This window comes from Equus asinus, chromosome 25, assembly GCF_041296235.1.
Source record: "Equus asinus isolate D_3611 breed Donkey chromosome 25, EquAss-T2T_v2, whole genome shotgun sequence".
Taxonomy (NCBI): domain Eukaryota; kingdom Metazoa; phylum Chordata; class Mammalia; order Perissodactyla; family Equidae; genus Equus; species Equus asinus.
The window spans coordinates 51,349,151-51,376,940 of NC_091814.1; the positions used below are offsets into that span (position 1 = coordinate 51,349,151).

Sequence of the window (27,790 nt, forward strand, 5' to 3'; positions counted from 1 at the left end):
AAAATTATTTTTAATAAAATGACAGTGCAATCTGTTTCATTGCTACTATACTTTTAGGACTTAGAATGTTAAGAGATGCCCTGGTTCTCTGGGTTTATATAGTCATAAACTGATTAAAAAAAAAAAGAAGAAGGCAAAAACTTGAAAGGAATTCAGATTAGTGTAAGGGTAGTCTTATTACATTTGGTGCTAGGCCTGTGCTAACTCACTGCCTTGGCAAATCAGCTTTCCCAATACAATAACAAGTCAAGCTTTAGTATCAGTTAGCCGTGGATTCTCATGGATATTTTTTGTTTGTGTTTTCAGATTTCTGTCAAATGGAGTGTGAGTAGTCTCTTTTTAAAAACTCAGGCTTGCATGGGTAGGTTCATTAATGAGAATATTTTATAAACTTGAAGGGTGACAAAAAGGGTTAAGTTAGAAAGGCTATCATTTGTGAAGAAAACAGCATCATGTTACACATTTCTACGTTTATTAAATGTCTTTTTATTATTAAATTAGAATAATAAAATCTTATGAGAAGGGGGTAAGATGGTAACTCCTAGAATAAGCATGAATTTTTTTTTGTACAGAGCATTACTTACTTGGCTACATATGTGTTATGAATACATGGTTTAAGGATTTACTTTTTAAAAATTATACCTACCTCTGTAACATTTCACAGATATTAGTAAGAGGCAAGTTTTACTCCTAGTGGAGTAGCAAACCCCGTATTTTATATGCTTTGGGCACTTGACTGGGTTTTATCTTCTGTTCTTACACTAGGAATCCATATGCTTGAACTTAAATTATAATAAAACAATCAAATCATATGTCTTGCTATCATCTTCCTTGAATACGCCTTCATTTAGATAATGAGATTTTAAGTTTTTCTACTAAAATGGAAAGTTAGTTTTATATCTCTTGCCAAGTGAAACAGGCTAGTATTGCTAAAAGAAACACCACCACTCAAATTAGTTCCAATATTTAATGTAGATTCAATAGGATTTCTGGTATTAAAAGGCATATTCTGGGAGTTTTGGTGACCTGTAACTAACTTATCTTTTTTAAAAAAAGCTAATTAATATGGATAATTTCATGCCCCAAATAGCGTTTGCTTTTTGTTTATGCATTAGATTTTTTATCTTAGTGAATAATAAGTTTGTCCTTTTGTAAGTGTATGTGATCATTCTTCTTAAATTATCTGGTCATTTCTAGTGTGACAATATATTCTTGCAGCTAACTTTAATTGAGCACATAACACCGTGCCTCACGTGGAACCAAAACGTATGCCTGTGAAATCATATGAATTTTAAAGAGGTTCAAAGTTATATTTAGCGTTTGAGCTAAATTATTTTATTTTTTAACGATTGGCACCTGAGCTAACATCTGTTGCCAATCTTCTTTTGTTTTTTTCTCCTTCTTCTTCTCTCCAAAGCCCCCCAGTACATAGTTGTATATTCTAGTTGTAGGCCCTTCTGATTGTGCTGTGTGGGACGCTGCTTCAGCATGGCTTGATGAGCAGCGCTAGGTCCATGCCCAGGGCCTGAACTGGCAAAACCCCGGGCCACCAAAGTGGAGCACGCAAACTTAACCACCCGGCCATGGGGCCGGCCCCTGGGCTAAATTATTTTGAAGCTAATCACAGTGCCCATATTCCATAATTAGCACCACTTAGTATTTTATTTAATTTTGGAAACCCAAAATGAACCACTAAAATCTGTAGTCAGTGAAACTACTTGTAACAACATCTCTGTGCTATTATTTTTTCAGCTCCCTCTTTCCCTAGCACCCTCTCATGTGCAGCCAGGTCAGAAAGAACATGATTCAGAATACAAGGTGTTATGTAATATATTTACCAGACCAGAAGCCACTTCCTCCCATATCACTGCTTGGTCAACAATTCAGCCCATTCATAGAATCTTAGAGCTGAAAGTTGACTTTGGAGGTCATTTATTAGAGTTTCGTTCACTGAAGAACCCATTCTACAGTGACCCTGACAGCGTTCATTTCTGTTTAATTGCCTTTTCCACATGGCTGGCCAAAGGTTTGCAGTGCTGGAATAGCCACAACCAGCTTTGTACACTTCAAGTTACTTCAGTGTTCTGGGCCTCATTTTCTCATTTGTAAAATGCCAATAATTATAGTTCTTAATTCAGAAAGCTATTACCTCAATTAATTAACAGTAATAGCTAATACTAAATGTTTTCAATATAGGTATTCTAAATGCTTTATGTGTATTATCTCGTTATCAGAAGAATTTATGTCATCATCGATTGGACAATTGTGTAAATTATCATCATATCTAATCACTGTAACCATAACAACAAGATAGAGCATTGGGATTTTGGATTTATTGTTTATATCTAAACTGCCAATTTCAAATATTGGTTACCATTGTAGATGTAACTTGGAGTAAAAAAAATCTCAATGATTTAAATATTGAAATTATAACAGTTGAATTAATAAATGCTTATTATTTTAAAGTGTAATAATGTTTATGACAGCTCTTTTATACAATTTAAATAATTATATTAGGAAATAGATTGACAACTAATAGGAATGTTAATAGATAACTATTAGAAAGAAGGAAAACTTAGTAATTTGGTGGCAAAATTACCATTAGCAGGACCATAGCCAGAAAGTATCTTCTAAGTCCACTAAACTCAGTTGAAAAGGAGCATATGTATAGTTTCAGAGCTGTATGGTGTAGAACATACAGTCTTACAGCTGACATGCTAAGAGGTTTATTGATAATATGACACTTTTAAGATTTAACAAGTAAAATTTTAACAGGATAATCATAATAATTACATTTATTATAAAATTTAAGACTTCTTACATCCCAGAAATTCATTCTGTGATGACAGTTTTTGACTTGAGCCTCAGCGTTGGATGAAAATTGTTCAACATTTGACTAAAAGGTATACTTGATCCACTTCTTAGTGATCATGATCATCTTGACTACTAGAGGACAGTACTATTGCCTGGCACCTTCCCAGTTCCTTTTTAGATAACTATAATTAAAAGTATTAAGAGGAATTTAAAACAAAGATCCCTAGGATTAGGATGACAAGAAATAACCTGAAGCCTTTTTTTCATCTATGCCATCAGACGTACTGTCCATTAATTAAGTGAATACACTAGTCAGTAGTAGCTACAACCTGTGGAAAAAGTAGGGCGCTAGATCGGTTGGGCTGTAGTTTATAGTAACTTGCCTATTTGTCCTTCAAAAACATTCACCAGGGACTTTCTCTGGAACAGATGTTAACAGATAAAGCAGTGACTAAGCCAGTCTTGTTTCTCAGGAGTTAATGGTTGAAGCAGGAGATAGACATTTAAGGAAATAATTATGATTAAATAAGACAACATCATTATTTTGTGATTGAAACAAAATTGAGTTAGATTCTGCTATTTGTTTTCCATAGTAAACCATTTAAATAGGAGAAATACCTTAATAGTAATTCTATTTTCCTACTGAAAAGTGTTAGCTAAACAAAAAGATAGAGTGAAAGATGTAATTTTAACGCTTAACCATCTGTCATCAGTGCCACAAAACTCTTTGGAAGCTGAAATCTGATTGCTTACCTAAATTCTAGCAGTACTTGTATGAAGAATTCATAAAATTTAAACTTTTCCAGTTTTTGCCATTGGCATTTGGGAATCCAAACAGAAATGTATTTAATTGATTTTTATTGATTATTGTATAAAATAATTCTGAACAGGTTTTTTAAATATTTTCTCTGACCCAATTGAAGCCCTCCAAATTACTCTTCTTATGAGATAGAAGTGCTGTTATCTGAGTACCAAGGGAGTCCCTTCGTAAGCTTATGTAATGATAGTTGACTATTTGTTTTCACTAGGAATATGATGAAGAATGGGCTAAGAAAATTCAGAGTGAAAAGTTTCGTTGGCATAACTCTCAGTGGCTGGAGATGGTAGAGAGTCGTCAGATGGATGAGAGTGAGCAGTACTTGTATGGTGATGATCGTATTGAGCCATACATCCATGAAGGAGATATTCTCGAAAGACCTGACCTTTTCTACAACTCAGGTAAGATGATAACCAAAGCAAAAATAAACAGTTTGTGTGCTATAAATAGAGATTTTGGTCTGCCAACCCTGCTCATTCCCAAGCTTTGTAAGCACTTCTTTTAGTATATAAATGGTCTTCTGCTAATGATTTTAGGCATAACATGAGTACACACCAAGCAAACCTATTAATTCACCATTAGTTTTTTCCAAGTTAGTCTTTGATGTGATCCCCATAAAAAGGCTGTAGCCAGGAAAATTAATTGCTCTTAGTTTATTCCTTTCTAGAATGTGTAACTTAAAATCACATCTTCAAGATTTCTGACTTCTGTTTGAAAATGTAATAATTCATTTTTTTAATCCTGCATTTATTTAAATGTATAACTTACTACTTTATGTCTTGTTTTTCAGTGTGTTTCATTTTAACAGTCTAATTTTGCTATGGTTTTGCTTTAGTTTTGAACTAGTAAACTATTTGGTGACTATTTGGTTGCGAAGATTTAGACACTTTATAGCAATAGTTTTTTCCTTCTAAATTTGGCTGGTGTTTTCAAGATAAAATTTAATTTTTACATATATCTTATATATGTTATAACCTCGTTGATTTTGCCATACTGCCTCTTTCCATAAAGATTGGTAAGTTTTTGCATATTTTGGCTTTTAATATGTTACCTTGTTGCCAATATTAATATTACTTCCTTGAAGTCATTTAGTTGAAGAGAGGAAGGAAAGGCTTTCTAATTAAGATCTATAGCAGGTTGGAAATAAAAAGCATTAAAGTAATTAGATCTGAATTAATGGCTTACTTTTTTTTCCTACTCTGTGTTCACTTACGTGTTTACATGTGTACATGTATTGTGCAAATTGCACATAAACACTGAATTATTTTTATATTTGATATAGATACTTGAATCCTGGAAAATTGATACTTTACTCTGAACATTAAATAGATTTCTTCCTAACTGAACTTTACAGTATGAAATACTGCTTTGTGTTTCAAACCAGATGGAATAGATCATTAATTTCAACCAACCAGAATTTCTTAGTTCAATAATGGCAAACAGCTGTTCTTACATATTCAGATATTCATGAAGTAAAATGATGTAAAATATATATGATATGAATTTTTGTGTTAATAGAAATCAGAATTTCTTGGAATCAAGTTTCTTGCTTTGAAGATTGATAGCTACTTTTCAGGGTGAATCAATTACCAGTTTCCAAAACCAAATAAAACTTTTAACCACCTCAGTATTCAGCTTTGTTGCTTTAACACAATCAGAATTTCAGAACGGATTTTTCAGAAGTTGTACCACTTTTCCAAAATTAATTCATTTAAATTAAGCTCTTAAAATGAAAATCAAACATTTTCAGTGAAATATTTTATAATTAATTGTACAACTTATGCTTTTGTGATAAATCTGAATTATGTATATTTTTGTATATCAAAATTTAGAAGCAGCCACTGCTGATGGAAGAATAAATAAATTTAAGCATTTGAGAGGTGAAATATCATCATTAGATATCCTCATGGTTGTTGCTTTTTTTAATACCAGTAGCCTGATGATGTGGTTGACGTTTAGCAGTGGAGATTACATTGCTATGAGTTTAGAGATACAGTTCTTCATATCAAGCCATCTATATTTTTTCTAGTTTATTATTTTACCTAGTTACTTTTCCATGAGTAATTCGTCACCTAAATGAATCTCTGTGGTGTCTCTTGATATGGGCATGAAAATTGAGATAATGTCAGCTTTTATTGTATGCAGTTGTATCTTCAGAAACATCAGATAAATTTGTAATATTACAGATTCATTTGAATGCTTGAGCCATCTTATTTAAGTCCCTCGGTCTCCATAAAACTTCAGGCTGCTTCCAATAAAAGCAGCTTTAGTGGCTTTTCAGCCACAGAGATTAGTTTAAATAGCCTGTGATTCCCTGGGTCTGATCTTTTACTGCAGAATGAAATACGTTTGCTTCTTCCTAGTCACTAGTATTGTCCTTTGTATTTTCAAACTGTTAAATATGTTAAAATGTATCTGTTTCTCTTTTGGTTTTACTTTTAAAAAAAGATCTTGGTATTGTCATATGAATTAGGAATCTAGCATCTCCTTTAGTTACAGTATTTCTTTCCTTAAACTCTAAAATTATTGTGATTTTAGTCACTGATTAATTTCCTTTTCTATCATGAAAATGATGCTGTTTGCTTTAATACTTTATCCACAGAGGAAGTATGTTATAATTTGTAAAGTTGTATTGCCACCACACATTTCTAAATGATTTTTTACTTTTTTGTTGTTGTTCTTCATCAACTGTGGTGAATGTTAGTATTTAACATGTGAATGTATTTCTGGAATGTGAATCTTAAAATGGTTTGTTTCTGTCTCAGGATCATTGCAAAACCATAGTTTTCATTTACCTGTGTGTTTCTATGATGTGTCTTATCAAGGACAGCCAAATAAGTTATGATTTATCTATTTTAGTCATTTCTTTTTCTTATTCTCTCCATTATTTATATCTATTTTCTCCCTCACAGTCACAATTTCACTTTTAGCTAGTTCACCAAAATGCCCAATATTATGTTTTGATTTGACTTTAAAAAATAAAGGTAAAATTTATTTCAGTAACAATATATAAGAAGTTATTGAGTTTTGTATTTTTTACTTTTATTTACAATGTATATACGCCAGTTTTTTAACTGACTTTCAGAAACCAGAAGGTTGATAAATTACCTGTGCTGACAATAAGTTTGCTTTGATTTCATCCTTGTCATACCGCATTTTACGTATAACCATATTTACCTTCGTTATTTGGAGCACCTCAAAGAGGTGTCTTATATAACTATGGTCTGAAAGGTTTCATTTAATGTAATAACCTACATCCATATAATGCTCTACAGCTTACAGAGTGCTCTGGTGTATGTCATCTTGTCTGCTGTTTGTTCTCTGTTCGTTTAAATGTTACATGAAATTCCTTGGTTCCTTGTTGTCTTTAAAACAATAGGGTTAGAGGAGCAGCTTGAGAAGGACACACCTAGATTTATCTGGAGTTTGTACTTAATACTGTAGATGATTCCTTTTTAGTATTCCTGTAAAAGAACTAATTTTGGATGCAGAATACTGAGAAACAGAGTTCCAGAGAACTTGAGTTGAGTGCTTGAGTTGAGGATTTAATTTAAGGTATCATCTAACTTTTATACCTCATTCTAGTGAAAAAAATTGCTCATATGTTAGAGTTGCCTAAATTTTGTCAAGCTATTAAAGGGTACTATAGAAACTGTAGTTTACTGAATGAATTGCAGGGCCCTAGGATTATTAAAAATTAAGTTCAGAAGTATAAATTTACTCTTTTTTACTAACCTAATATCAAGCTTTTATATTATTAAGCTAGTTGTATTCTGGGTTTATAAAATTTCTGGCTGAATCTTTACACTCAGAAATTTTGTTTGCTTTCTATTGATGGGCTCTCAGTTTGTAGTTCCCTGTATTCCATTTATCTTTTGCTACTCATTTATCCCTTTGAAGACAGTGGGAGCTCTGAATCAAAATGAAGATGTTAAGAATTTGACAACAGTTTGTCATTTAATTTCTTTCTGATCTGACTTACTTCACTAGGTCATGTTTCATGTGATATAAACTTCTAAAACATAATTCAGGTATCTTTTTATTTGGTTGTATTTATGTCTGAAACATTTCTGAGAGTTAGAATCTTATTCTACTTGAATATTTTTGTTTATTTTCAAAGTGCGGTATGCATTTTATTTTGGCATTTTACTTAGCTTTGCTCCTCTAAAATTGGCAGATCTTAAACCCTGATCCTCAATTATTTGGTTTTAATGTAGCAGAGGAACTTGTTGATTTTTGTGGTCTTAACCTCGTTAATTTAGCCACACTTTTTACAAAGTCTTAGATCCATATAAAATTAATTTTTTTTAGCTGCTTAGCTCTCAATCTATGGTGTCTTGGCATTTCCCATAATTTCATTTTTTGTAACTTTTTTGTGTTTAGCTTGTCTTTTGATTTATAGAATCTTTAACTTTTAGAGAACATAAAAACTGGACTAAATGTTAGACACTCTTAAGTATTTTAATTTTACTAAAGTAATAAGATGAATACCAAAGTTATTCATTAACAGTTCAACAATTAAATAATAATACAAGTCTTTAGTATATGATATGTAACAAATGGATATATGGAACAAATGAGTAGTTACAGGAGTCTTAGAGAAATAGAAATCATCTCACTCGTTCGTCAACTCTATTACTTAATTTTACCATTCACTCGATTTTTAATACTCTTATTCCTCAAACAGATCTTGTCATCTAATTCCTACCTGTCTTTTCAAGACTCAAATCAGTTGTACCTCTGCTTCCCTCTTTCCTCAAGTAGGACTTTCTAACCCCTGCAGAACACAGTAATACCTCTACATAGAACTTTTTCTACCTCCAGGTCTCTTTTGGTATATATTTACATTCCTGCTGTATATAATTTATTAATGAAAGGTATTATTTAATTGCATCCTAAGTGTTTGTCTTATATTTTCCTTAACCTAAAATTCTTGTATTGTAATTTTTTTATATTTCCCACAGGACCTAGCACAGTATTATTATCCATATGGTAGGTGTAAAATGATCATCTGGTGACTGAATAATTTGCTTTCTATGTGCCAAATTTATAAACAGTGTTGTGGGTATGACCTAGCCAACGTTTATCTAGAGGTCACTTAGCAACCTAGAATACTTTCAGAAAAGGAAACTTTAAAAGGCCTCAGTGCTTTCCAAATACTTATTATAAAAGCTGTATACTAAAATATTTGTTCCATGCATAGGACAGCCCTGAAGCCATCAATTGGATCTTTTTCCCTCAGATTCTTGTTATTCTTAATTTTTTCAAAAATAGGTTCTCAAGATTCTGAGATTAGAGTAAATGAGAAACTGGTATCACTCTAAAATCAGCAAGATGTAATAATAAAGACTTTGATTTAGGAAAAGAAGCACTTTATAAGCAAAGAAAAAGAACTCAAAAAGCATAGTAGTATAGAGCCATTGAGCATAGGTAGTGAAGTCTATCTAGTAACCTAGAGCATGACTATATAATAATTGATGCTTGTAATGAAGATTGAGTCATCGAGAAGTATTTAAATTATGTTCAGTGTCCTTTTTAAAAACACAGGGAGTGTAAAATATATTTACAAAAATTTCTGACCCAAGTTTGTGTGTGAGTTTTAAGGTTTGGCACTTAAAGTGTCAAGCATTGCTTATTTAGAAATTCACTTTTTTGAAATATCTAATTCCCTAATCATGCTACATAAATGAAGCTGTCTGGGTATAAAATGTGAGACATACTGAGTGTTGCTCTTTACCGACACCATGATGTTTAATGTCCTTGTTTTCACTCCTTCTGTTTCCTTAGAGTGGGCCATCCTTACTGTCCCTCCATACCTCACCTCACCCCTTATCATTTTCTGTGTTCTCCACAAGACTGTAAGCCCCTTGAAGGCAGAGATTATCTTATTCGTCTCTGTAAGGGTAGTATGGTACTACCACATAGTAGATGTTGAATAAATGTTCAACTGTTTGCTGCATTGTTGTGAAAGAACACTTACATATGTATGGTCTTCTGTTCATACTCCCAGAGAGCATAGCATGTCATGCTAACATTTTTCATTCCAGATTAAATATACAGGTTATTTTTTATTGTGTTGCTTGATAGGATAGTTTCTTTTTTATTCCCTACGAATATGTTTCACTAGTTACCATTTTCCTTCTTTCTAGATGGATTAATTGCTTCTGAGGGAGCCGTAAGTCCAGATTTCTTCAATGATTATCACCTTCAAAATGGAGAGATAGTTGGGCAGCATTCATTTCCTGGCAGGTAAACAGTCTTCTGCAAAAAATCTAATATATGATGATTTTCTTGTTTTTGCAAAACTAGAATTCTCTTCACCCCACGTTTCTCTTTTTTCATTGAAGAGGAAAAATATCCTCAATATTTTCAAGACAATGCTTATTTGATTTTAAATTAACTTATGAAGTCACATTTTCTATGTAAAAAAATAGAGGTCACAGATCTGAAAAAAAATATATTCTTCATCTCTTTGGAAAATACAGGCTGTCTATTGAAATAGTACTTTTGCCAAATTAATGAACCCAGATTGTTTCCTAAGTGCTTTCCAAAGCCAATAAAATATAATATAAAATAAGAACACAATATATGTATTTTAACAATTATTCAGACATCACTGTTTTTAAAAATTGATGCTTTGATTATATTAAAGACTTTTCTTCCCTGGATGGTATTCAAATAAAACATTTAGGGGAAAAAATTCAGACATGCCAGCATTGTTCTTCATTATAATAAAATTCCCCCAGGAGTTATCCCACTTCATTACTGGTATCCTAGATTTTTTAAATCTGCCAGAAAGTGTAAACAATATTGTCCCCTTCATGTCATTCCTAGAGGTGTAATATTTTCATTTAGGCTGATTGTTAAAATTTCACATTAAACTAGTTCAATGAGTAGATGTAGTCTTATTTGCCCTTAAGGCTATTTATTCTTTTCTTTAAATTATTGATTTAATTTCCTCTTATAAAATTCTACTTTTCATTAACATAAACTATTTTCTGTTTGGAGAATGTGTCTATGTATTTCTTCAAAGGAAAGAATACAGTTGTGACCAATATGTTATAACTCTTAATGATCCACTTGTAATAAGGCATTTTAATAATAATTACTGCAACCATTATTGATCATCTATTGTGTATAATCTGTTTGACAAATATTCATCATATCTATTTTAACCTTCACAGCAACATTTTAAAGCAAATATTATTGTAGCTATTTTACAGATAAAGAAATCAAGGAAGTCTCCAATAATTTAAGTTTAAGTAGCTGACTCACGCTAGTAGGATGGTAGAGAAAAAAATTTGAACTTAGGTCTGTATGTCTCCAGAGCTGATGTTCTTTCCAGTATAACGTGATGCCTAATTTGGAAGGAAACATAGCCTACTCAGTGACTTTTAAAGTGTTTTTTTTACCACAACCCACATTAAGAAATACCTTTCATATTGCAACCCAGTGCACACATACATATTTGTTTATATGTATATACCTATGTGTATGTACATAGCTATGCATATATGGAAAATGAAAATGTCTTAAACAGTAGTTACTCTTACTGCCTGTAATGTACAATGATATATTCTGTTCTCTTCTATTCTATTTCATTTTTGAAATGCAGATTGCAGCCCACTATATTGATTTCACAACTCATTGATGGTTGTGACCCAATGTTTAAAAGCATAGTGGAAAAATAAGAGTATTGCATGAAATGCTGTAACCTTACATGAACGTAGTTCAGTGTTTTGTAGAGGACTTTAATAAATAATAGCACTTTAGAAATAGTTGTATCGGTGTACTGGATTGTCATGGTGAGAAGCTCCTTGACTTAGGAAATAAAAGTTAAATGTGGTGAAATGCCAGAAAGCATATGGCTTTTGATTACTTCTGATGTTTCTGTCTATATTAGCTATAATTATTTAAATAGAGGCTCTGTTTAATCATTATAACTACTATACTCCATCATGTGATAATTCACTGTGCAAATGTTTTCTAAAACATAACTGGAAAAGGAGGAAATGATTTGGGTATATAATTCTAGTATCTATATCAAAGATTTTTGCTGATAGCATTTACAAAATGAATTATTCTGCCATTTATGTTTCACTATGAACAAAACATTATTTTCGTATGTCCTTCAAACACTGTGAATCTAAAGAAAGCAGACTGATACTAATCATACATTACTTATTTAAGAAAGACACTTTTATTTTTTTAATGTAATTATGTGATTTTTAAGAACCTGAACGTTTTCATTAAAATTGAAGATACAAAACAACAAACTTAAATAAGCTTATTCAGTAAAATCTCTCATTTCTGATGTTCAAAAATGTTCATTTTACAAAACCAAAAAATGTTTTGGGAGATGGCTACACTCAATGCCTGATTATTCACTGTGTCCGAAGATTTCAGGATTTTATTCCTCGGTTCTGTTAATAACTTTTTAAAATGACTTTGGGAAAATCATCTTACCTTTGTAACTTCAGTTCCTTTTTAGGGTAAAAATATTTAAGTAGCTTCTGTTACATCATAAAAGATACATCACAGTAATGTTGGCTTACAGGATTAGTTAATAAAACTTACTATAGACTATTTTTCAAATCAAAAGAGTGATATACTTCTTTATTATAATCATTTTGATTTGAGAATTGTTTGCCCTTTAAGAAGAACTTCCCCTGAGAAAGTTGTGTCTTTCATCTCTTGTCTTTTGTAATTTTTCAGGCCTTAAATCATGTAACTGTATCATTTTCTCTTTCTATTTCCAGAAGAAATAATTTACAGTGAGTTTCCTCAGGTTTTTTTGTAGATAATAGATCAAATAAAAAGAGACTTTAAGTTGTATCAGCAGAGATACAGCATAAGTGTACAGAATAGCCAAAACTTCATAGTTATTCTTTGCTACATTCTGTTGTATTGACCTCCTCTGGAATCATTTACTCTTTCTTTTATTCAATCATTTTTGGTTAGTTAGGATTCCCTTTTAATAGGGTTTCTGTGCTCTTCTTTGGTAGTAACAAACCACGGATCTGAACTCTGGTTTATTTTTTAATTCTGCAAGGATTTAAGTATTTTAAGTTGCTACACAATTATTCACATATTTTGGCAAGGTAATTTGCTGCATAGTGTTCCAGATGTAAAATTTTAAACTAATAGCTATGTTTTAGCTTCTGATATCCAGTAGGTAAATTTAAAGCCTATTAGATAAAATAACATTAACTTAGAATACCACTTTTGAAACTTTTCATTTTAGCTGATTTTAAGCAAAATAGGAGTATTTTTTGAGAAATGTAAACAGGAGGTGTTGAACTTTTATTCTTGATCTACACTGTGTAAGCAGACTTAGCGGACAACATGAAAAATTTAGGTTAACTATGAAAGAATGGTGTCTCGATTGAATTTTTAATATTGAAAAAGCTGATTCTTTAAATACTTCTAAAGAGAGAAAATGTTGTCTATTTTGAGGGGTTTTTTTTCCCTTTAAATCAGGGAAATTGTCCAGATGACTTACAAATTCTTTCTCTGTTTTTTATTATATGTCTTTGATAAATAAGCACTGTCAAGTTATCTGAAAGAAGAAGAATAAAAAACAATTAATGTCTAAAATGTGAATTTTTATCATTACCATTGTTTTTAATGATTTGAGAACATGAAACAATATGACAGTGCCAAGTGGCATGCTCTTCAGCCAGTACTCATGGCTTTTCAATTTTTGTGGGTTTGTTAACATATCAGTTTCAGTGGGCTCAGGTAGAGTAGATGATCCCAAGTTCCTGCAAGGTAAATTACAAATTTCCAGTTTGTATGATAAGAGGTTTTTTTTTTAATTGTTCAAAGAAAAGTTCTTCACTTTCTTCCTAAAATGACAAAGTTTAGTAATAGGACAAATCTGTTAAAATAGGGAAACTAAGCCAGACTTAGAGATTTCAAATTGGTATTTTTCTTAAAATCCAAGTCAAGGGGTCCTTCTTAATCTAAAAGCCTGCATTTTTATAATATAGCAAGGCAATTTAATTGGAAACAGTGAAGCTGTTAAACTCATCTATCCTATTCTACAAGGGAGACTGGATGTTTGATAAAATAGATACTGGCAGTTGGACAGCAAATCCTGGGTTTTAGACATGTGTCACTATCAGTTTGAACCTCTTGGCGCCAGAATTTCCCAACATTTAGAGGTAATGCAAAATACATTAGGGGCTCCAAGGCGTTAGCTATAGAGTTGCCAATCTCAGAGGGTCAGATGTAAATCTTACCCTCCCAAAATCTGAACTGGTGTTTGAAAGTAAAGTGGAACTTGCTATTGAAGCTAATTAAAAATAATAGGAGTAAGACTAGATTTTTTTCCCCTTATATACCATGTATCCACACCATATTTTTGGACCTTTTTTTATTATAACTCTTACTTTTCACGACTAACAAGAACCGCATGTTGAGTATTTTTAAACTGCTTCCAGCTTTTACAAATCAGTTTTTGTTGCAGTAAAAATGGTCCATTTTTCTTTTATAGGAATCCAATTTTCATAAACTGGAAAAAAAATTGCAGAGAGTGCTTAGATTTCCTTGGGGCTTTGAAAAATATTTTTCAGAAGGCCTGGAGTTCTTTGTGGTTGGCACAGTGATGTCATTTACTGACCATTTCACTAGAGTCAAAGATGAACTAGACGTATATATCGTCTAAGCCATCTGATTCTTACACTTTCATTTTCTGTGTGTGTATTTTATAGCCTGCCTCTTTTTTTTTCTTTCTTAAATTACTTTGGCATTTTTTCTGAGTGTTACATATATATTATACATACAAATATACACCTTATATTTTGTTCTCTCCAATTTATTGTTTCAAACATTAAATGACAGTTGAAATGTTAGAACTAACAAATTATTTCCTTAATGTATAAGAAATAATCTTTTACCCAAATTTTTAAACGTTTAATTTTTCCTGAGACAGATGTGTAAATTTTCTTGAGTTCCTGAGGACTCTACAATTCTAAATTCTACAATTCTACTCTAGAATTCTAAAAATTAGACTTATTTCTTTAGCTTTAAGACTACCTTAATTATATTCAGCTATTAGGTTTACTCAGTTTTTTCACTGGAGAAAAGCAAGCTCAAAATTATATATTCCCTATCTAAAACATATTGTATAGTGTTTACAGAACTACACATTATTCTTAGAAGTATATATTATGATCTTATTTCAAAGCAGTTATTCAAAGGAGAAAACAAATTACTGTCTATGTTACAACCCTAATTTGGCTGTTCAATCAATTCTTTTATTTTGAGGGAAAGTAAAATCCCTTCTTTACTAAGTCCTTTATCAGTTTTTAATTGATAACCCAAACTCTTCCATTTGTTCTAATAGTTTAAGTTTTAGTGACCTGCATTACTGTGGCAGTAGTATAGAAATTATATGGAAAGGATCAAAAGAAATTGAAAAGAACCTCCTAGAAACATTTCCTTTGAGAGATGTTGAGACCAATCATATCTTCAGCAACATTGTAGGAACTATATGAATTGGTAAATACTTATAAAACCTTTTAAAGATAATCATTAACTAAAGCTACTTTATTTAGTTTTGTAAAATTTTTATCAAAAATGAGCATAGCAGGGCCAGCCCCATGGTTGAGTGGTTAACTTTGCACACTCCACTTCGGCACCCCAGGGTTTCACTGGTTCGGATCCCAGGTGCAGACCCAGCACCACTCTCAATCCATGCTGAGGCGTCCCACACAGCACAACCAGAGGAACCTACAACTAGAATATACAACTATCTGCTGGTGCGCTTTGACAAAAGATTGACAACAGTTGTTAGCTCCGGTGCCAATTTTAAAGAAAAAACAAAATGAGCATAGCTTTTTTATTATTTATTAATTTCTTTTCCTATTAACCTCTCTCAGCAGAGAACATGCTTCATGAAGTCTTTAACAAAAATTCTGACCTTAGTAATTTTTCCAGACACAGTGGTTACATAATAAATCGTCAGCTTCCATTTTTGCCTATCAATTGCCAAAGATTTTTTAATGCTAATACCCTCACATAGGAGCAAAGATGTACTCTGATACACCTCTTGTGGGAATTTCAATGGATAAAATCTTTGTGGAATGTATTTCATAATAGAAAACAGGAGCCTTGAATTGTTCAGTTCCTTTAACTCTGTAACTTTATTTCTAAGAATTTATCTTTATGAAATAAGCAGAGATAAAGACTAGATACATAAATTATCTAAATATAATAAATGGTTGTGTGTCAGAAAATAGATACTGAGTATAGTGAGGCACACTTGTCTAATTGTGGAATAAACATTATTTTCAGCACCTACTTGTGTGCCACATGATTTTTTCCACATATTAGATTATATTACCCTGATGTTCTCATTTAAGTAAATATGAAGGTCAAAATAGATATACTTAGCAATAGATATTCACTTTACATAAAATTATTCACTTTTTTTTCTTTTTTGCTTGAGGAAGATTAGCCCTGAGCTAAATCTGTGCCAGTCTTCCTCTATTTTCTGTGTGGGTTGCCACCACACCATGGCTTGTCAAGTGGTGTAGGTCTGTGCCTGTGATCCAAACCCACAAACACTGGGCCACTGAAGCAGAATGCACCGGACTTAACCACTATGCCACTGGGTCAGCCCCAATTATTCACTTTTTAAAGAATTGACCACAAAAACCTTTTAATTTGCTTCTTCCTTATTGAAAATTCTTTTTTAATCTCACTCATAGGTAGAAGATAAAAACAATGACAAACAAATACATAGCAGCAGAGATTGGATTGATGGTTACCCGAGGGGAAGGAGGGAGGGCAAAAGGGATGATTAGGTTCACGTGTGAGTGGATGACTATAATTAGCTTTTGGGTGGTGAACATGATGTAATCTACACAGAATTCAAAATATATTATGATGTACATCTGAAAGCTATATAATGTTATAATCCAATGTCACTGCAATAAAAAAGAAAAAGAAAATTCTTTTTTGATAAAAAAGTTATTCACCTATGATGTTTTGATAGCATAAAACTGAGTACACCACTGCTGCATCTGTTATTCTAGTAATGAAAGTTGACAGTATGTTTAGAATATTTGGTCATTCCATTTATATTCATTTGCATGTATTAAAACATTGTGACATTTGTTGATTTAATCTTAATGTATAAATATATCTTCATTTTAAGACAAGCCTATTATCAAACAATGTATAATATTAAAAGACAAAAACTTAACTGAATGCTTTGTATATACAAGGCACTGTTATATGTTTAATTTACTCTCTGTTCTTGATATGCACATTTGCATAGGTCCCTAATACTTGTTCTTAGCTATATCTAGGTTGAAATGTTTGCAAGAGTTGCATCTCAGTTTAAATGGAATTTTGTTAAATCGTAATTAAAACACATACAGTAGAACTTATTTACCTAAACAACGGGGTGGGGTAACAAGACAATATCCTATTTGCTTTTAAAATTTGCTTTGTTTCAAAGTATATGATTTAATCTAAAAATATCCAGATCTATGCAACTTTTTATTATAATCATATTTAATGTCATATAAGTGACATTGTTTTTAAACATGTATTTTAAGCTCAGTAATAAGTCCTATACCTAGGTATAACCAATAGAAATAATTTTAAGTTCTTCCCACCTTCATCAGTATTAACCAATCAGAAATGTATGGTAAAATTTCTTGAATAAAACCGTTCTTAAGAAATAATACTATATGACAGGTAAAAGTATATCTAAGATAATGAAGTGGTCATTTTACTCTTAAACTTGCGGGATGGTGAAAACAGGAGAGCAAGAGTGGGGATAGCTTTGTGACACACTTCTGATGAGAAAATCAAACAAATGCAAATAAATGGTTTTTACACTGTGAGACTCTTGCTCTAGCACAATCTTTACATTAAATCACATTTTTCTTTCTAAATACTCCCATAGCAATTCTGCCAGTTAGGTTCTTTTTAATTTCAGAAGATGAATGTCTTAAGAGCCTTCTAAAAGTTTCAAAGAATAAAATGTGTCAGACGGTTTTTTTTGGTCTAAATCTAAGTGCACAAAGACTAATAACTTGCGTTTAGCTATCATTTATATCGTCGTATATCTCACTTGATCATCAACAAGTGTGTAAGGTAGATAGGGCAAACAGTAGTATTGTCCCCATTTTAACAAATGTAGACATTAAGACTCAGAGATTTTTAAGGTACTAGCCCAAACACAGAAAGCTAATAGGTTAGCCTTTAAGCTTGGTAAGAGGCAGCACTCTTATTCTTATACCATTACTGCCTCCAAACGGCAAGTAAATATTTTAGTGTAACAGTGAACTGTGCTTTAGAAAGTTTTAGAATGAATGTTATTAAAATTCAGAACAAGTAGGTAGGTTTTGTTTTGCAATAAAACATATTGTTTACCTATTTTGCTGTAATACATTTGACATGGTTTACTGCAATTTGATGCCTCAGATTGCTTGGAGGCAAGTTGCTAAAAATTTATTCACACATTAAGTAATTAGTTCACTACTGTTAAATTCTCTTAGTTCATTAAGTTCTCAACAGATTAATCTAGTTGTATAAGAAATGAGTGGGATAATCTCATCCAGAAGGGCTAATGTCTCATGCGAATCATTTATTTAGCTAATTAACCAACGTAAATGTTTATATACATGATGCTGTTGTTTTATGCCTATAAATTAACCCTCGTGTATTAGTCTTAATTGTCTTATTTGTTTAGATTTTTTAATAGAGACAACTGCTTTCTAGCCTTGAAAAGCAAGGAAATTTGTTTCCACTGCTTGGACACTAATGATTTGCATTTCCCAAGGAGAATTGAATTAGGTTTTATTAGTAAATTGGGCCTATAACTTTTTAAGGCCAAATTTTATTAGATTATCACACATCAGCATTAGCAAATTGTAAACTTTACGGAAATATAGAAATACAAGCCAAAAAACAAGGCTTAGAATCCTAGAAACTTGGGGAAATGCTTTATCCTAGAGAAATTATATTCCTGACTTGAAAAAATTTTTTAAATGATTTACTTTTATTTGGAAATTTAGAAGGAAGAGAAGTTGGTGACAGAACTGGCCTCGTCAAGTTTGTGTTAATTTTCAATCTGGTGGTCTGAGCAGAGTTTTTGGAGGCATTCCTATTAGCTGTATAAGAAGTCCAAAGATGCTCCCAGAGAAAACCAAATTATTGCCACTTTATTAAGACTTTCATTTAGGAGAAGAAATTCGGTATAACTGAGTCTGCAAAAGAAAAGTAATCTGAATATGACTGGATCCTATAAAAATGTTAACACGTCAATTATGGTGAGGCTTTGTACTAAAAGAAATGACATGGGAGTTAATCCAGTCATGACTGGGAAGTTAATTATATCAGCACCATTTAAGAGTGATTATCTAGTGTTGAAGTTCATACATTTTTTATATGCATTAATAGCATTTTTCTTGGCTATACTGATATATAAAAATTTGTTGTAAATTTAAATGGAAAGAAAATAGAAAGTCCTTAAGCAAGGACTGCTTTTATGACATATTTAACCTATGAAATACTCTTATTTTCAAAAAAATTATGAATTTTTTAAGGGAGTAGGATTCAAATTAGCATTATAAAGCCTTGCTTATTCATATTCTAATGAGAGTAACAAAACTGTAAGCAATTTGGTTGATAAGTGCCACCATCCCCTCCAAAAAAATAAAAAGAGAGGAAAATAGAGCATGTCATCTTTATTTTCTTTGAGTCTGGATTCAATGATACTGAGCATACTCCTAAACTCAGGGATATTTTCTGATTTAAGATTGATGTATTCTAGCTCTTCTGTGTTTTGATTGATTTTAACAATGTGATTTAAATATTTATCAATTGTTTAAAATTCCTTATATTAGAAATGTTAAACCAAATTTTTTTCTTCAATACTTAAAAAAAAAAACAGATGAAACCTAGAGCCTGTAGGTTTTTAAGTGTAGTATTAATTAATTCCCATATTCTCCATATTGCTTGTAGTCTTTCCAGATGTGCTATTACAAATAGCTCACCCCTCAGATACAAGCCATGTGGGCTCTGTAAACTGATTTACACTTATTTTGAATAGGAATTGTACAGATTGCAGATGAATTATTAAAGTAAGTGTATATTGCTGAATCTAAGAGCAAAATATTAAACTGAACTAAATGAGAAAGGAATGTGCAAATGAAGACTTGCCTGCTTTCATAAGTTTAGTGGTTACCCTCTCAGTTTCAACCAAAAGAAAAGAGTTTCTTTTTTTGTTGTTGTTATTGTGTTTAAAAAAAAAGTCTATAAAACTGCTTACAGAAGTATCTAAGACAAAAACAAGAAAATATAATGTTCTAAACTCAGCCAGTCCAAACCACTTGAGCTGCTACGACAGCTCATAAAACTGAGAGTAGTTTTTAACTGGGCTCTGTTTTGCATTGCCAAAGTGAATTTTCCTTGCAGGAAGTAGCCAGAGGGTTTATTTAGTTTCCAGTCCGTGGCTTTGATCTTTCTGTACTGTCACATCTCGGGTTACATAGCCCTTTTTCACTGCAGTAAATCTGCAACAGTTAATGAGAATAAAATTTCCTCCTCCTTACTGATCGCATGCTGTTAAATGCCAAACCAGAGCCAACTGCATATTTGCAGAATTTCAACTAGATGTATGAAAACAGTGCAATCAGTTTAATCTTGTTGCCTTTGTAATTCATTTTATTGGGCTTTCTTCCTTTTTTAAGTGACCTACTTTATCAGGTAAGTGGCTGCAAGACTAAACCTGGGAGAAAGATTTAGAATGTTAATAAACTGAGAGAAGAAAGGTGTACATGTGTTGGGGAGGCAGGGTGGGGGGTGGGTGCACATGTATGTATACTACCATTAAGATTCAAATTGGGTCTACTTTAATGCTTTTGAAAGACCAAGCCTTTCTTTCCCCTCAAATAAAATATGCTGGTTTGTTATTTCTTTGATTATTTTTATGTTCAGTTTCAACATAAGTTTGCACTTAATGAGTTTATTTAATGTCAGAACATTATTTTTCACTTTTGATTAGAGAAGGTTCTGTAGTATTTAATGGAATTTAAAGGATTTCATAAAACTTGATCTCTGTATTATAACAGCTATTCTTAAAGTAAAAATAATATTGTTATAAGCATCCACTGAATCATCTTATCAAATGGGTTCTTACACATATTGGAAGTATTATAAATATCTTTTGAGTAAATCAATGGAAATTCAAAATCACATTTAAGCAACCTAAATTTTGTACATTATTAAATGTATGCATCTTCATACTGAAGTACAGTAAAATCTCATTTTTTTAATTTTTTTTTGCTACAATGAAACCTCTTGGTTGAGGCATTAATTATTTGATTCAGTTAATATATGTTGTTAAATTTATTTTTCACTTATACTTCCTGTCTTTTCTACTGTCTTATTTTGTGGTTGGCAACTGGAACTTATCTCTGTTAAGAAATTCTCTTTCAGAAGGCCATTTTAGATGATAGCCATTGATAAATAGATTTTTAATATTGTATGTAAATATATCATATTTATGAAATATTACAAAATACATAAAAAGTCAGCTTCTAATTTCTCATCATTAAAATCACAGTTGCTGTTATAACCATCTGCTTTCACAGAATAAATAATTTCTATTCTCATAAAAGTTAAAATGTTGGTGTAAATCAACTGTGTAATACCCTTTCATTGATTTAGATAACTATCATAAAAACAATTACTAAAAATGTATTGAAACGCAGAATAATATTTCTAAACTGGGGGCAGTAAAGTCAGATTTCCTGATAAAATAGAAGACTTACTTTTGTGAAAGTACCAGTTGTTAGTTATCCCAATAAGAAAAAAGGGTGAGAGAGGAGTGGTTTGAAAATTTGAAAGAGAGAGAGGCGTAGCACTGTTCTAGGGCTTTTCAGAAGGTGTTAGAATGTAGAAATGTTGAACTTTAAAATTATTGGGTTTTCATATAAGCCTATATGTACTTAATCTGTGTGTACTTCAACTGTGGTTGGCATGTGGAGAAAAATAATGGAGGCTAAAACAGGATTTTAGATTCTGTATCTAGGGGGACCTGCTCTGTAGTTTGCTTCTTTGTTTTTCTGCAACTTTAAATCTGCATCAGACCATTAGTCCATAATCCATCCAAAATTCTGGATTTGAAAATCCACAGAAAATTTCTGCACAAAATAAACATTAATTTTTTTAAGTTTTTGTTGCTCCTGTTCTTTAAAAAATATATATTAAAAGTGAAACTGCTCAAAAAAGTTTGTTTCTGGAACATGAACAGTCCAGTCCAGTTTTAAATGAAATTACTGGAAAGGTCTAGAAACAATGCAGGCTTCAATGCCATACAGACTTAATGTTTATTCTAATTGTATTATTTGAAACTATATTCTCTAAAATGGTTTCAAATCCATCTGCAATCTGAGATATGTTGATTAATAATAATGATCGCATATATTGAAATAGATTTACTTGAGTACCAGGCAGTATGCTCATTGCTGTTTATTATATCTCTTATCTAATTTAATCTTCACAACAGCTCAGGGAAGGAGACATTATTATCTAAAGAAAAAAAAAAAAGCGTATTGAGTTAAACCAACTTGCCCAAGGTTATCTTTCCACCACCCAATCTCTACTCTTATTTTTACCCACCTTTCTGTCTTCCCTTCTGTTACAGTGAAGGAAGTGTCCTTTTTCCTAAAATCTCATCAGTCCATTTTGCTCTGAACATCATCCCTTCTTGCCTTCTCAAGGACTTCTTTCATGTCATCCTTCTTTTCCCTTCTACTAGATCATTCCTGTCAGAATATAAACATAATCTGGAATCTCCAAAGATAAACTCTTTGGCCCCACTTCATATTCCAACTACTGCCCATTTCTCACTTCCCTTCATAAAATACGTCTCGAAAGACTCCCATTCACTCTTCAATTTCTCCTGTCTTGTCAACATCACCAGTAATCTTCATATTGCCAAATCCAGTGGACCTTTCTCATCTTTAACTCTCAGCAGTGTTTGGTACAGATGTCCAGGCCCTGCTTTTTGAAACTCCCTTCTTTCAGCTCTCAAGATACCCCATTTTTCTGACTTTTAAGCCATTCTCCATTCCTTCTCAGTGTTCTCTGCTGGATATTCCTCCTCCTTTTCCCCTTTAGATGCTTGTTACTTCAGAGTCTTGGCCCTGTTCTCTATTTGTACCATTTTGGGGAGCCCTCTTCTCTAACTACGCTCTCCACCTAGAGGATTTCATCCAGATACCGTGGCTTTAAATACTACTTATAAACTTATATTTTATATGAGACCTCTCCTCTGAGCACCACCAGCCTTAGTCCTCTCACTATTTAACATATCCAATTGAATGTTAAATAAAATCATCAAACTTAACTTTTGACTTCCCACATGCACACAGTTTCCTCCCCTAATCTTGCATCTTTAGTAAATGTCACCACCATCCAGTAGTTCATGTCATAAACTTTGGAGCCTTCCGTGGTTCCTCCCTTTTCCTCACCGTTACCACTCTCCCCAGTGCGAACCATCTGCAAGTCCTGTTGTTTGCATTTCTAGACTGTCTCTCAGATTTGGCTGTTTCTTTCCATTTCCACTGTGAGAACCCTAGTCCAAGCCACCATCGTCTGCCACATGAACCATTCAATAGCCTCCTGATTAATTTGCCTGCTTCTAGCTTAACATCCCTTTAAATCTACTTTTTTCACATTAATCATCGTAATCTTTTTAAAGTGTAAATCAGATCATGTCTCCCTCCTGCCTACAATGGCTTCCCATGCTCCTGTACTACAATGTAAATTCCTTACCATGGCCTGTAAAGTCCTGCATTATCTGACATGTATCTATTCTTCCAGCCTCATCTCCTACAAATGTCCTAATTGCTTACTAATTCCACTCCCTTTGGGCTGCCTTCTGTTCCACAGACATGCACAAAGGTCCTTTTCACTTCAGCACCTTAGTAGTTAAGTTGAATATTCTGACTTTTTGAGTAACTAACTTGTTATCTTTTAAGTCTCAGCTCAACTGTGACTTCCTCAGAGAGTCTTTTCCTGACAAAACCATCAAAGAAGTTGATTTGACAGTTCTCCCCCATGCTCTAGTTACTGTCCTTTTTAGCACCCTAATCTTTTATTTTTTGGTTCACTTGTTTATCTAACTCCTTCCAAGGAATATATTCTCCAGAAGAACAGGAACTTTGACCATCTTGTTCAAAGTTATCTACAGTGCCTGGCACACAGTAGGTTTTCCATAGATGTTTGTTTATTAAATGAGTTATAATGGTCACAGCCAGTATTCAAACACATATGTCTTACTCCATTTTCCATGCTGTATTTTATTTTCATGTTAACTTTTTTGGTCTTAATTTTATATTTAATATTTACTATTTCAGTATCATCCTTCCAAATGTACAATACAGAGTATTTATAAAATACATAATATATATATATAGAGAGAGAGTATTATATGCTTATATTATAAAATTATTGGTAGGAACCTATGTTATATGGGAAAACTTTAATAATCTATATAAGATAACTGTCTTTTGAATTGTATTTTATATAGATGAAGATGCTTGCCTTCATAGTTAAGATCAAGTAAAGAAATTCTTGATTTTACTACCACATATGTAATTGAATATACTAACCAGTACTCATCTATCCCAAATGTAAGCATTCTCTATCATAAAAAAAATCTTTGTTTATTGCCAAAAACTTATACTGTCCCAATATTACAAGTTTTTTTTATTAGTTTTCATTATCAAATAGCCTATGTTCTGTAGAAACCAATTCTACCCCATACTTAAAATGGGTAAAGGATTTCTTTGATCTTGTTTCTTTCCTATTACAGGGTCTTAACTAATGACCTGTTGGTAATTAGTAAATCAGAAGTATCCCATATATGCTATTGGAGATTATTTTGTTATTTCCGAAAGATGCTTTTAACTTTTACTTAAAAAGTGAAATTAACTTTATAGAGTATAAAATAAAGATATAAGCAAGGTAAGGATATACATTTAATGTTTTCTTTTAACATTTAAAATTTCCTTTATTCAATAACCTGTTTAATTGACAGTCACTTGCATGGGCTCTAGGGATATAGAGACGAATAAGAAATCATCCTTTTCCCTTTGAGAAGCTTATGATTCAGGGTTAAAATATAATTTTTTGAGATGACAAAGTATCCTATTATTTTTTATTTCAACTTTCTTTTTTTGAAAATATTTAAGGGTAATAGTATTATCAGGCTTAGAAAGGGAATTAAGGGATTAATACTAAGTACCGTGTCAGTATTTGGACATAAGTGGTCTTCTACAATTCCTGCCCCCTTTTATGTTATTCCCGTACTTTGATCAAATAAGTGTGTTTGTATGTGTGTGTGTGTATTCCAACGGAATAAACATCTTAAACATCTCTGAATTGTCCTTAATCTTTAGAGAAGTATGCCATGCTATCTTAAATAATAAGCATTTTTTGTATAAAAGTATGCTATTTGGAGTGTTGTAATTCATTAACTTACTTCCGTTACAAAAGATTATACCTTTAGTATTTTCTTACCAAAGACAAAAAGAAATCAGATAATCTGATGATGTTATATGTCAATTATATCTCAAAGCTGGAAAAAATAAAATTAAAAAATTTTTAAAAGATATTGTGATGAATTTTCTTAGATAAAAAAGTAAATAGATTTATAGATTCGGTTTTTTTGCATTTTAAGCTAAGCAGTACAATATTTGACAGAGGATCACATTATTATTGAAATACAGCCTCCTTAATTGTATAGGCTGTTTAATAAAACATTGCACTTTGATGGTCTGGTAATTCACTAGAATGTAATCACTTCATTATAACAATAAGCACTTCCAAAGGATTAGTCCAGACAGCAAGTTGTTGTAGCTTTGTAATAGAGGTAATGCCACTTTAGAAACACATCAGTGTCCTACAAAAGGTAATTTGAATAATTGTGAGATTTGAGGAGAGACACTGTATCAAGGAATTTGATGTAAATGTTGATTTCCAATCCTCCCATCTCATGGGCAGATGTTAACTGAGTAGAAACTTCTCATTTACCTAGATAGGTAGGTAGGTAGATGATGGATATTCCCAAGGGAACAAGTGACAAAACATTTTAGTCTTTAAACTTTTAACAGTGACGTCATAGCTGTTGATGAATTCTCAAAACTTTTCATTGAAAGAGTTTTAGATTACAAAGGATTTGTTAAATTACATCAAGTTTTCTCATTTTTAAAAAAAGGCAGTAAACCTCCACTGATGGTTATTTGGCATTGGAGATGTCTGGAGTTAAGGGGATTAATTATGGACTATAATCCTGTAGGTTTTACTGTAGGAATTTTAGGCCAATATTCAGTCTTTCAGTAGTAGGCCAAAGCACTTGGTAATCTCATAACTGCTTAGTGCCTCTATCAATTAAATAGAAATCAGACCCCGACTTCAAAGAGACAAGTGTGGCACTCTGTAATGGAATCTATTTTCAAATGCTACTTTGTTTTTATATTGATTAGTAACTGTCTAAACTTTATACTACTATTATTAAAATTCATTATTGGTGAATGTAAAAATCTATGTATGTTTATGTTGGTTTTTATGTAAAATCTACATATTTCTACAGTCTCATTTCAGATTAGAGAGGCACAGTCAACAAGTGGTTTTGTGGGGCCTTAATCGAAGTTAGAGATTTTAAATACTGTTTTGAATAGACTTATAAACAGGAGCATAATTAGTGATTTCCTGAATATCTTTTTTGTTGTGTGGGCGTAAGTCAGTTATTCTATTTCAAGTAATATAACTTATATTTTTTAAGGCTATTTTCTTTGTTTAGACTTTATCTAAAGTTAGTGCATCCTACTTTTTCAGAAATTCTTTCCATTTCAGATTTTTCCAACCAAAAACAAACCACCTGCATATTGGCCTGTCAGAAATTTAAAGGCAAAGCAATCTTAAAAAAGAATCCAGATTTGTATGGATTTTTTCCATTTCAGATTTTCCCAACCAAAAACAAAGCACCTTCGTATTGGCTTGTCAGAAATTAAAAGGCAAAGCAGTCTTAAAAAGGAATCCATATTTGTGTGGACAGTATCGAGTGGCTAATTTAGAGCCCCTCAAATGAGAAAGGATGGGAGGAAGCTTCTATGAACATAGTTAGGCAAGTAAAATTTTAAATTGCAACTGTAACTTAAGAATTACATCTTTCCAAATTGATACAAGAAACCCCAGAAAGCTGTATTTACATAGGTGTTCAAACCTCATATTGAGATCTCTTTTGAGGTAGTAAATAAACAGGAATTCTTGAAAGCCTCAAAAAAGTGTAGAAAAAGTTTCTGTGTTATAAGGACTTTATAAATATTGCAGTTTAACTCTTTCTCTGTATACCAAGGGAAAAAAAAACTATTACAATTTCTTACACAGTTGCATCTTGCCTTTTTCCCTCAAAGTCTGGGGGAGGGAAGTACTGTTTGCCATCAGCAAGTGGGCACCATAGTCATTAGTCATTTTAAATAAATCAATTTGTAATCATTCTTTGTCCTGCATACTTGAAATAACTAATATAGATAGATATACCTATGTGCTAGTTTGAAATACTGCCTAATACCCTAGACAGCCCATTATCTCAAAAATGAATGGTGCATTCCCATCTTCCTGAAGAATTCTTCCCATAGTTGCCCAGCTTTGCTTACAAGTCCCAGATTGTCAAGTTGGCGTAACCCCAAGACAACAAACATCACAGAATGAAAATACCCCATTTTTAACATTTCCATGACCTGTGTCTTTTTCAAAGAGAAGGCAACACTATAGTAGTAAACCTGAGTATAGGAATGAATGCAGTGTGGAAACTGATGATTTGCATGAAATAACTAAAAACATTACCGTTGATTTACTACTTTCAAAATAAACTCACTAAATATAAAATAAGATGAAAAGCAGGTAAAGAGACTTTCCCAGTATTTTTCATCCCTAAAGGTGTTGTATCATTTGCATCAATCACGACATAGAATTTGAAGGGTTTTGATTGAATAACCTTATTTATACAAGCAGTCTAGTCTCACTATGGTAAAAGGAAGACATGATTGGCCATGGCATTATTTTAGTGCAACAACAATTAGTCACCTATGTGTAGGCATAAATCTCTATGAATTATGTAAG

The 27,790-nt window shown here is 32.1% G+C and overlaps 1 protein-coding gene across 2 annotated transcripts in view; it reads left to right on the plus strand.

Annotated features, from left to right (window-relative positions):
- KIFAP3 (kinesin associated protein 3) overlaps window positions 1-27,790 on the plus strand; it is a 150,837-nt gene that overhangs the window by 111,080 nt on the left and 11,967 nt on the right. For both annotated transcript variants that reach the window (XM_070497616.1, XM_014845164.3), the window contains exons 18-19: window positions 3,843-4,032; window positions 9,781-9,880. In XM_070497616.1, coding sequence (XP_070353717.1) covers window positions 3,843-4,032; window positions 9,781-9,880 — 290 coding nt within the window. The remainder of the gene's footprint in view (window positions 1-3,842; window positions 4,033-9,780; window positions 9,881-27,790) is intronic.